This window comes from Pseudorasbora parva, chromosome 22 (genome assembly GCF_024679245.1).
Source record: "Pseudorasbora parva isolate DD20220531a chromosome 22, ASM2467924v1, whole genome shotgun sequence".
Classification (NCBI taxonomy): Eukaryota; Metazoa; Chordata; class Actinopteri; order Cypriniformes; family Gobionidae; genus Pseudorasbora; species Pseudorasbora parva.
The window spans coordinates 9,064,735-9,076,834 of record NC_090193.1 but is presented as its reverse complement, the minus strand read 5'-3'; the positions used below and the strand labels follow the sequence as shown (position 1 = coordinate 9,076,834).

Here is a 12,100-nt window from a genome sequence, read left to right as displayed (position 1 = left end):
AGGCATGTCATTGGTCCGCGTCTTTATACGTATGAGTGAAGATGCTTGCCATTCGCCAGCTTCACTGTCAATCAAATAAAGCCTCTCCCCTTGTGCGCCCTTCAATTCTCTCCGTGTGACACTAGCGACAACTGAAACCATCAAAACAGATTTATTCTACTAACGTTACTCAGATTTTAAAATATATTTATTTTATTGTTAATTTGACTTATCGTGTATTCAATATAATAACATAGCCTTAAGAAATGTCTTTAAGTGTGATACATTAGGTAGGCCTATAATTAATCAAAATGTATAAGTTATTTATGTATTTGTGGATTTGATTAGCATGTAGCATCATTTGTATATATTATTAAAAGTAGGTTCACTCAGGAATCGTTCACTTTCCTGTTTAATTGAACATAAATTTATAAGTGACTGTGGAGTCTGCCAATAGATGTATTGCATTTTGCATTGACAAAATGTGTGATTTATTAATTAATTCAATTATCATACATAGTTTTAAGATTACATCCAAGACGTGTGTTTTAGTTAAGAGATTCAAATGTTTACCTTCTGGCATTGTTTTTTTTTATTATTTCTTAAGTTTTTTTTTTTGTGTGTGTTTTTCTTTTTTTTTTTTTCTTTTTTTTGGTGGTGGTGGTGGTGGTGTTTGATGGGTAGCCTATGCAAAAATGGTTATTAGGCTACTTGATTTAGTGTCAGCTCAGGTGATTGCTTCTGAAAGCAACAGGGCAAGGCTATATCTAGAATCCTCTTGTCATCTGTAACCTTCTATTTTTTACATTTACTTATATACACAATAATATATTTTTATCACAATGCAGAGCTTATCATTCCAATCCATTTAAACTTTTAATGAGATCATTTGAAAATGTGGTTACAGGTAATATATATCTTGTAAACAGTTTAAATGTAACTGTATGTAACAAAACTAAATCTGGTGTTAATATAATATAAATCACAGTTATATCTTTGGACAGATCTATCTTGAGTTTGGAGAAACTGATATGCCTTTTGTTCAGCGAGGGATGAAATCACCTTCATAGTTAAACCATACTGAAATATTCAGAAGGGAAGATATTTTTTGCATTAATTAATAATTAATACCCTCCTTCATCCTTTCGGACAGGCGATGTCTCATTTTAGTCCCACAGAAATACAGAGGGGAAAATATAACCACACTCTTTTAATCAATGAACATCCGTGCGAGGATTACGTTATTATAATTAAGAATATAGAATTAAGAGCAGTTTTACTGTAAATTATGGATAGTTAGAAGTTGGCATGCTGGTGTGCTTAAATATTTTAAACAGCATCTGCAATTATTTTATAATCATTATGACTGCAGTTTTAATGAGCCAATATTAGCTGAGAGACTGCAATATTTATAGGCTACTAAATTGGATTTGGAAAATTTAAAACTAAAAAACTCACATTTATTTACACATTTTACTGGTGTTCATTTACAAAATTTACTGGATTTAAGATATAATTACTGTATTTTTGGAAATATTTATGATTTGCTCTCATGCACTTAAGCTATTGGTTCCAGTAGCCTATGTTTATTGTATTTTTTTGTGGAAAGAGTTTCCATTTAGAAATTGCAAAGAATGACAACTAGCCTAACAGATTGAATTAAATTCACTAGAAAGACTGAAACAGTATTTTCTTGTAAAACGCGTAGGCCTACTCCAGTAATCTTGGTTTTATTTACAACTTCAAAAGTATTTTTAAAGTTAGTATTTTTGATATTGATAAATATTGTGATATATTGCATAGAATAGCTTACAAATAATTTCTTCACAAACCTGCAGCCCAATACAAATATTGACATTGTTGAGGTTTGATTTCTAATGTAGCCTAGCCTACAAATCGATACACTCGTGCTGAGGTCAGCCAGCTAATGCATGTCTCATGAAAAGGTGGCAGTGTGAGTAGTCTGTATCTGAGAGTATTTGAAAGCATAGATAGGCGGTGTGTGTCTTCTCCTCTTCTTTGTCCCTCCTCTCCTCCACCATAGTAGCCTACTCCTCCTTACGCCGCAGTCAGTCTCTCCTCGCATCCCGCTGCAAACAGGATGACTCACAACAACCTTCACTTCACCCTCACCTTCATTTAACCCAGCCAGTGTGTATCCACACACACTGCGCCTCATTTCTACATCATTTTCCCGCTGAAACAGCAGCAGCATGATGCCCGACGCGGCGGCGACCGCTGCTGCATCATCAGCGAGCAACATCAGCAGCAGCAGCGACAGCGAGAGCTCGCGGCACAGACACCGAACACAAGGAGACGCGGAGCGGCCAGAGCAGCAGCAACACAGCGCTGTCCCTCAGCCCACATCAGCGGGCGTTTTAGGTGAGTTTATGGAGGGTCCGGGGAGGGCGAATATGGACGGGACAGGTGTATGTGACGGACGGGAGAGGAAAGCTGGCATAAGGGACAGACGGCATATCCTTCGGGGAGAATGAACAATGCGGCGCTTTGTTATGCTGTCTGCCCCTTATGTCTGTTATGATGTCCCGATATATACATCTGTCCCTGCTGATATACGTTTAGTGGCCTATAGAAGGTCATGCGACAGCATCATTTCAAAAGCGAGACTCGAGCTTTAGTCTACACACAATGTGGGCCATGCGCTACTTTTTTGCGCTCGATTAGTCCATTTTTACGGGCCCTTGGTCAGGTTCAAGTTGTCTGGGTTGTTTTTATGGCTGGAACCATTTTCTGTTTTGCAACATTGTTGCTGCTTTTGGGTTTGTTGATGCTTGACGGCCTTGTTGTGATTGTGAACCATTATACAACAGTTAGTTCCGTTCCTCGAATCTGATTGGATGTACGCATTTCCAAGAGTGCTGATATTTAGTCCTAAAGCACTGGAGCTTTTTTTATTTTTGCTGTTTGTCTCTGTTCAATTAATGCAAACAATGACAAATGTATGGTGGTATATTTGAAGCAAAGGCTAAGGCTGTGACCAACTTAAAAAAAAAAAAAAAAGATTAATCTAACAATTAGGTTTGCAAATAGCCTTGTTGGCAGAGGCCATTTACACTTACACTGATTAAAGGTCCCGTTCTTCACGATTCCATCTTTCAAACTTTAGTTAGTGTGAAATGTTGCTGTTAGAGCATAAATAATACCTGTAAAATTATAAAGCTCAAAGTTCAATGCCAAGCGAGATATTTTATTTAACAGAAGTTCCTTCAATACAGCGAACGGCCGGTTTGGACTACACCCCTGCACTTCCTTCAGGAATGACATCACGAGAACCATTTGTTGACTAAATAGTTGTGTCTCATTTCGTTAAATTTCGAAGGCTGCGTCCTCCGGAGGACACATCCTGTGTAGGATGCAGTATACGGAGTGTCCTCAATCAGAATTAAACGAGACGTCCTTCGTAGGACACACAGGCAGGAAGTATCACGTTGCTATGCCAACAAGTTCAGCCTCATTTCGCTCTCACAGCAGTTTATATGAATGAAAATTATTTATAACTTCAAAATGACTATGAATGTTTCTTGTCATGACAGTAATGCGCTGTTCTAAACGTTTAAAATGCACTAAACAGTTGTAATCCTGTTTACCACAACTATCTGTTTGAGGTAATAGAGCTTAAAAAAAGAAGAAAAAAAAAAGCTTGAACTACTTAATTTAAACACCACACCTATGCTCGCATGTATATCTGGCGGTGGTGCCGTTTTTTCATATAATATAAAAAAAAAGAGTGTTGTTAACGGAGACGCAAAGAATTGTGGGTTATCTCCAGCCGTGAAGGCTACCAAGGGGGTAATCTAGCGCTCGGAAAGCGTTCCACCCATAGGGGCTGCCATTGCTAACCAAGCCATCACCTGCTGTTAGCATCCCATTGACTCCCATTCATTTTTGAGTCACTTTGACAGTGAATAACTTTACATCTGAGGCGTTTAAAGACTCCATTTGTCCATTGTTTATTTATAAAGAAACACGACAATGTATAAAAGGCTCCGTTACCTTGTATCTTACACTATCGCCCCGTAGAAGCTGTTTTTGTAAAAATAGGCTAAGGATTGCGTCATAACCAACGCGACTGTCGCACAGTTGAGAAATTACCGTATAGACCTGAGGAGACGCTCGCAGGCAATCTTTTACTGTCTATGAGACAGTCGGGGGGACGTGGAGACATAAAGTCTGATAAAGTCAAGGGAGAGGAATGGGGAGAAGCCCATAGTGAGCCAAAAGCAACGGGAGAAAATATTTAAAGAACGTGATTCAGCTTTCACTTTCCACAACTACTAGAAGACCTACAGCTGTCAGACAGGAGGCTCACGTCACATCTACGTCGTCAAGCTCAGTCTGAGCCTGCGCAGTTCGCTCAGCCATCAGGAAGTGAGTGCCCCTATACTGACATCACTTAACGCTGTAGAAGGCAATGGGATCGCTCCGTCCATTTCTTTTACTGTCTATGAAGGCTACACCTCATGCACACTCCGAATTCCTGTGAAAGAAGGACGCATTCGAAGGTCGCATTTGGAGAGTCCTACTCACTTTTTTGAAATGAGACGGCTTTATGACGTATGCACCCTTCGAATGCGACCTCCGAAGGACGCAGCCTTCTGAAAAGAGACACAGCTTATAATTGACTTTGTTGACTAATAGGGAGCATGGTCTTGTTGCTCTCTCACGTGGAGAAGAACGCGTATTCAGCGCTTGCATCTCCCCGTTATGGTAGGAGGCGGGACCTTTCCGGGCAAAGTGCGCTAAGCTGCTGTCCAATCACAACATGGGAACCGCTGGCCCAATCAGAACTCGTTACGTGTTTCTGAAGGAGGGACTTCATAGAACAAGGAAATCATCTGGCCGTTTTTAGCACAGAGAAAACAGCGCTGTACAGATAAGTCAATTGTGTGAAAAATACTGTTTTTTTTTACACGCGAAACACGAACTCATGTTATATTGCACACTGTAAACATAATCAAAGCTTCGAAAACACGCGAAGAACGGGACCTTTAAGAAAGGATTACTAATAGCAGCAATAGTGTAAGGGGGGAAAGGTCAAAGTATAGCTACTTAACTTTTTACGCATAAGTGAGAGTCGGCGCACAGTGCGTGGCACAAATTTTGTCATAAGAAGAGTATGCACACATTTTGTTTTTGTTGCTTTGTACGTGCAGGTCGGTCGCACACATGCATATTTAATTTTTTAGGAGTACATTTGTTGAAACTTATGGCGAGAGATTGCTCAAAACTGTGCATGTGTTGAGGGCCTGTGTACCCGCATGAGTCAAAAGAATTATACACTCTCAGTAAAAAAAGGTACAGTGGAGGTACTATTTTGTTCCTTGGGGAACAAAACATAACTGTACCTTTAAAGTTACACAATTGGTCCTTAGGGTACAACTATACAAATGTTTCCTCAATTTGGTGAGCCGCTGTCCTGCAGAGTTTGGTTCCAACCCTGAGAGACATCTGTAGAAGCTCTTATTGAGAATAAACAGAGGTTTAGATGTGGATGTTTTATTGAAAATATTTGGTCACCATTATGGAAATTAGTGTTTCTTTTAGTTGGGCAGTTTGAGTTGGATTTATAAGTAAGTTTGTGTTTTTTGTTGCATTGTAAACAAAGCACATACTTGTTAAAAACAAAAGAAGCCATAAATAAAATGTATCATGAAAAATTATGTTTGACTAAGCTCATCACTGAATAAAAACAATAATAAATTAAAGCTGCAAGCAGTATTTAGCAGGGTTCAAGCGTTTAAGGCCTTTTAAGCACATAGGCATTAAAGACATTAAGTTTTATTTAGCAAGATTTTAAACACTGAAATAATAGATGGAAAAGTCCATTTACAGCCAATATAGGCAATTTACCATAAAAAATGCATGGTTTTTATAGCTTTTTAACAGTTATAGCGCCACCTATAGTCCGATCTCTTTAAAACTTTTCATGCTTCATCAGCATGTCATGCTACATATACCCAACAAATTTCGTGAATTTTTGAGCTTCCCTTTTGAGTTAGCGCCAACTAGTGGCCGATTTCTTTCAAAAATCTTACAGACCTCTAGGACCATGAGTCAAACATGCCCACCAAGTTTCGTTCCGATCGGCCTCTGTTAACCTTGTCTAATAGGTGCTCAAATTTCATTGGCCGATGGCGGCCATGTTTTTTGAGATACGCCAATGTCTGCATACCAATTTTCAGGTTAATTGGACTAGCGATCGCGGGTTGTAGCCCTTTTCATGTTTTTTTTTACATTATAGCGCCACCAAGTGTCCAATCGTCGCAATATTTTTTATCGTGACCTCAAATTGAGCCGATATACATGTGTACCAAGTTTGGTGACGATATCTCATTTCCTTCTTGAGTTATAGCCTTTTTAGTAAAATAGGCTCCGCCCTGAACGTCCATTTTGAAGGCAATTAGCAAAAATCAATTGAAATTTCAACTTTTTTTCGATAACTATTGATAAACAGAGACCAGAGAACATTTTGACACTGGTTTGGTTCCGATCGGTCAAAAAACCAGGGACTAGTTTGCAAAAGTAGGTTTTTAACATAATTGTGAATATTTAATTAATGATTTGATTGACAGCAATGGTTCTAGAAGCAAATTTGTTCAGCATGAGGAGATCTATCATATGATATGCATATTTTGTGGATGCGTGAAAAAACACGTGATTTCAGAGCCATAAAACTCGTTAGCGCCAACTAGTGGCCGATTTCTTTCAAAATTCTTACAGACCTCTAGGACCATGAGTCAAACATGCCCATCAAGTTTCGTTCCGATCGGCCTCTGTTAACCCCATCTAATAGGTGCTCAAATTTCATTGGCCGATGGCGGCCATGTTTTTTGAGATACGCCAATGTCCTCATAGAAGTACATGGGGCCTTGGACCAAGACACTGCATACCAATTTTCAGGTCAATCGGACTAGCGGTCGCGTGGTTACAGCCCTTTTCATGTTTTTTTCGCATTATAGCGCCACCAAGTGGCCAATCATCGCGATTTTTTTATCGTGACCTCAAATTGAGCCGATATACATGTGTACCAAGTTTGGTGACGATATCTCATTTCCTTCTTGAGTTATAGCCTTTTTAGTAAAATAGGCTCCGCCCTGAACGTCCATTTTGAAGCCAATTAGCATAAATGAACTTTTTTTTGATAACTATTGATAAACAGATACCAGAGAACATTTTGACACTGGTTTGGTTCCGATCGGTCAAAGAACCAGGGACTAGTTTGCAAAAGTAGGTTTTCAATAAAATTCAAAATGGCGGAAAAATTTGCATACTGTAAATAAAATCTGAGATATACATTTTGTTCGCCAAGGACTCAGCTTTCCAATGATATATGACATTTGAGTGTGGACCAAACGGTTTAGGAGTTATGAGCCTTTTCTCGCAATTGATTGCTATAGCGCCACCTATGGGCCAATTGGGGTCATAGCTTCTCAGGGTCTCCCCAACATGAGTACTACCATCTGACAAAGTTTCAAATTTCCAGCTCTTACGGTTTGGTCTGCACGATGCGTTTTAGCGGAGAATAATAATAATAATAATAATAATTAAAGCTGCAAGCAGCATTTGAGCGGGGTTCAAGCATTTAAGGGCGTTTAAGCACATAAGCATTAAAGACACTAAGTATTATTTAGCAAGTTTTTAAACACTGAAATAATAGATGGAAAAGTCCATTTACAGCCAATATAGGCAATTTACCATAGGAAATGCATGGTTTTTAAAGCTTTTCACAGTTATAGCGCCACCTATAGTCCGATCTCTTTAAAACTTTGCATGCTTCATCAGGATGTTATGCCACATGTACCCAACAATTTTCGTGAAGTTTTGAGTTTCCCCTTAGGATTTATAGGCTTTTGAGTGTATTTTGCCACGCCTTTTCTAATTGGCCCTGTTATAGCCATCCAAATGCAAAAGTTCAACTTTTTTTAAATAATTATTGATCTAAAGAGTCCAGAGAATTGTCCTAGACTGGCTTGGTTCCGGTCGGGCAAAAAACCAGGGACTAGTTTGCAAAAGTAGGTTTTTAACATAATTGCAAATATTTAATTAACGATTTGATTGACAGCAATGGTTCTGGAGGCAAAGTTGTTCAGCATGAGGAGATCTATTATATGATATGCATATTTTGCAGATTTGTGCAACACCACGTGATTACAGAGCCATAAAACTCGTTAGCGCCAACTAGTGGCCGATTTCTTTCAAAATTCTTACAGACCTCTAGGACCATGAGTCAAACATGCCCATCAAGTTTCGTTCTGATCGGCCTTCGTTAACCCCATCTAATAGGTGGTCAAACGTAATTGGCCGATGGCGGCCATGTTTTTTGAGATACGCCAATGTCCTCATAGACATACATGGTACCTTGGGCGAAGACACTGCATACCAATTTTCAGGTCAATCGGAGTAGCGGTCTTGTGGTTATAGCTATTTTCATGTTTTTTTTCACATTATAGCGCCACCCAGTGGCCAATCGTCGCGATTTTTTTATCGTGACCTCAAATTGAGTCCCTACATATGTGTACCAAGTTTGGTGAAGATATCTCATTTCGTTCTTGAGTTATAGCCTCTTTAGTAAAATAGGCCCCGCCTACAATGTACATTTTCACGCCCCTTATCGTCTGTGAATCGAAATTTCAACTTTTCTTTGATAATTATTGATATTAAGACTACAGTGAACATTTTGGCACTGGTTTGGTTCCGATCGGTCAAAAAACCAGGGACTAGTTCGCAAAAGTAGGTTTTCGACAAAATTCAAAATGGCGGAAAAATTTTCATGACGGAAATGAAATCGGAGATATACGTTTTGTTTGGCTTGAGCCAAGGATTCCAATGATGTAAGACACTTGAATGTGCGACAATGGGTTTTCGAGATATAAGCAAAATAGAATTTTTTTTTTGTTTATTGCGCTATAGCGCCACCTATTGGCCAATCGGGCTCATATTTTGATAACCTCTCCTCGATTTTTGGACTACCTTTTGGCAAAGTTTCAAGTCTCTAGCACTTACGGTTTGGGCTGCACGATGCGTTTTAGGGGAGAAGAAAAATAATAATAATAATTAAAGCTGCAAGCAGCATTTAGCGGGGTTCAAGCGTTTAAGGCCTTTTAAGCACATAGGCATTAAAGACATTAAGTTTTATTTAGCAAGATTTTAAACATTTTAAACAGCCAATATAGGCATATTACCATAAAAAATGCATGGTTTTTATAGCTTTTTAACAGTTATAGCGCCACCTATAGTCCGATCTCTTTAAAACTTTTCATGCTTCATCAGCATGTCATGCTACATATACCCAACAATTTTCGTGAATTTTTGAGCTTCCCTTTTGAGTTAGCGCCAACTAGTGGCCGATTTCTTTCAAAAATCTTACAGACCTCTAGGACCATGAGTCAAACATGCCCACCAAGTTTCGTTCCGATCGGCCTCTGTTAACCTTGTCTAATAGGTGCTCAAATTTCATTGGCCGATGGCGGCCATGTTTTTTGAGATACGCCAATGTCTGCATACCAATTTTCAGGTTAATTGGACTAGCGATCGCGTGGTTATAGCCCTTTTCATGTTTTTTTTCACATTATAGCGCCACCAAGTGGCCAATCGTCGCAATATTTTTATCGTGACCTCAAATTGAGCCGATATACATGTGTACCAAGTTTGGTGACGATATCTCATTTCCTTCTTGAGTTATAGCCTTTTTAGTAAAATAGGCTCCGCCCTGAACGTCCATTTTGAAGCCAATTAGCAAAAATGAATCGAAATTTCAACTTTTTTTCGATAACTATTGATAAACAGAGACCAGAGAACATTTTGACACTGGTTTGGTTCCGATCGGTCAAAAAACCAGGGACTAGTTTGCAAAAGTAGGTTTTTAACATAATTGTGAATATTTAATTAATGATTTGATTGACAGCAATAGGTCTAGAGGCAAATTTGTTCAGAATGAGGAGATCTATCATATGATATGCATATTTTGTGGATGCGTGAAAAAACACGTGAATTCAGAGCCATAAAACTCGTTAGCGCCAACTAGTGGCCGATTTCTTTCAAAATTCTTACAGACCTCTAGGACCATGAGTCAAACATGCCCATCAAGTTTCGTTCCGATCGGCCTCTGTTAACCCCATCTAATAGGTGCTCAAATTTCATTGGCCGATGGCGGCCATGTTTTTTGAGATACGCCAATGTCCTCATAGAAGTACATGGGGCCTTGAACCAAGACACTGCATACCAATTTTCAGGTCAATCGGACTAGCGGTCGCGTGGTTACAGCCCTTTTCATGTTTTTTTCGCATTATAGCGCCACCAAGTGGCCAATCATCGCGATTTTTTTATCGTGACCTCAAATTGAGCCGATATACATGTGTACCAAGTTTGGTGACGATATCTCATTTCCTTCTTGAGTTATAGCCTTTTTAGTAAAATAGGCTCCGCCCTGAACGTCCATTTTGAAGCCAATTAGCATAAATGAATCGAAATTTCAACTTTTTTTTGATAACTATTGATAAACAGAGACCAGAGAACATTTTGACACTGGTTTGGTTCCGATCGGTCAAAAAACCAGGGACTAGTTTGCAAAAGTAGGTTTTCAATAAAATTCAAAATGGCGGAAAAATTTGCATACTGGAAATAAAACCTGAGATATACATTTTGTTCGGCAAGGACTCAGCTTTCCAATGATATATGACACTTGAGTGTGGACCAAACGGTTTAGGAGTTATGAGCCTTTTCTCGCAATTGATTGCTATAGCGCCACCTATGGGCCAATTGGGGTCATAGCTTCTCAGGGTCTCCCCAACATGAGTACTACCATCTGACAAAGTTTCAAATTTCCAGCTCTTACGGTTTGGTCTGCACGATGCGTTTTAGCGGAGAATAATAATAATAATAATAATAATAATAATAATAATAATAATAATAATAATAAAAATCAGTACAATTACAATAGGGTTTCAGCACTTCGTGCTTGAACCCCTAATAATAATAATAATAATAATAATAATAATAATAATTAAAGCTGCGAGCAGCATTTAGCGGGGTTCAAGCCATTTAAGGTCTTTAAGCATTTGACGCCTTTTGCATGGAAGGTTTTTAAGCACTGAATGAATTTGAGAGATATCAGGTGAAATGAAATGATTAACTGACAAAATATGATTATAAATATTATAGTAGTGACTTTATAAAGTCTAAATATGAATCATAGAACAATATTAATCAATTGTATGACAAAATTACTATTTAACTTTGCTAACATGATAAACATGTTGCTAGGTGGTTGCTTGGTTGTTCTTGATGGTGGTTATTGTGTTGCTAGGCAGTTGTTAGCGGTCACAGATGGTTACTATAATGTTTATAGAGTTCTTACTATTTTCTTTGCCTGATTTAACACTTAGCTTATCACTGCTAGCATGTGTAGCATGTTGGAAGTGCTGTTTGCTCGAATGACAAACAGACAGACAGAGACACACACACACACACACACACACACACACACACACACACACACACACACACACACACACACACACACACACACCACCTATTTTTGTGAAGTTTTGAGTTTTCGTTCAGGATTAATAGGCTTTTGAGCATGTTTTACCACACCTATTCTCTAAATGATCCTGTTATAGCTACCCAAAGTGTTAAGGTCAACATGTTTTTGATAACTATTGATCAGGAGAGTCCAGAGAATCATACTGCTGTGGTTTGGTTCCGATCAGGCAAGAAAAACCAAGGACTAGTTTGCAAAACGAGGTTTTTAACATAATTGTGAATATTTAAATAAAAATTTGATTGACAGTATTGGTTTTAGAGGCAAAGTTGTTTAGTATGAGAAGATCTATCATAATATATGCATATTATGTGGCTGTTTTAACCCCACCTGATTACAGAGATGGAAAATACCATTTACAGCCAATACAGGCAATTCACCATAGGGAATACATGGTTTTCAAAGCTTTTTAACACTTATAGCACCCCCTATACTCCGATCTCCATAAAACTTTGCATGTGTCTTTAACATGTTATGCCACATATACCCAATAATTTCTGTGAAGTTTTGAGTTTTCCCTTAGGATTTATAGGCTTTTGAGTGTATTTTGCCACGCCT

General features: G+C 38.5%; 1 protein-coding gene across 1 annotated transcript in view; it reads left to right on the top strand.

Annotated features, from left to right (window-relative positions):
• Positions 1–1,865: 1,865 nt before the first annotated feature.
• ano8b (anoctamin 8b) overlaps positions 1,866–12,100 on the top strand; it is a 96,692-nt gene continuing 86,457 nt past the window's right edge. The window contains exon 1 of the mRNA XM_067431223.1: positions 1,866–2,361. Within this exon, the coding sequence (XP_067287324.1) occupies positions 2,193–2,361 (169 nt within the window). The 5' untranslated portion in view covers positions 1,866–2,192. The remainder of the gene's footprint in view (positions 2,362–12,100) is intronic.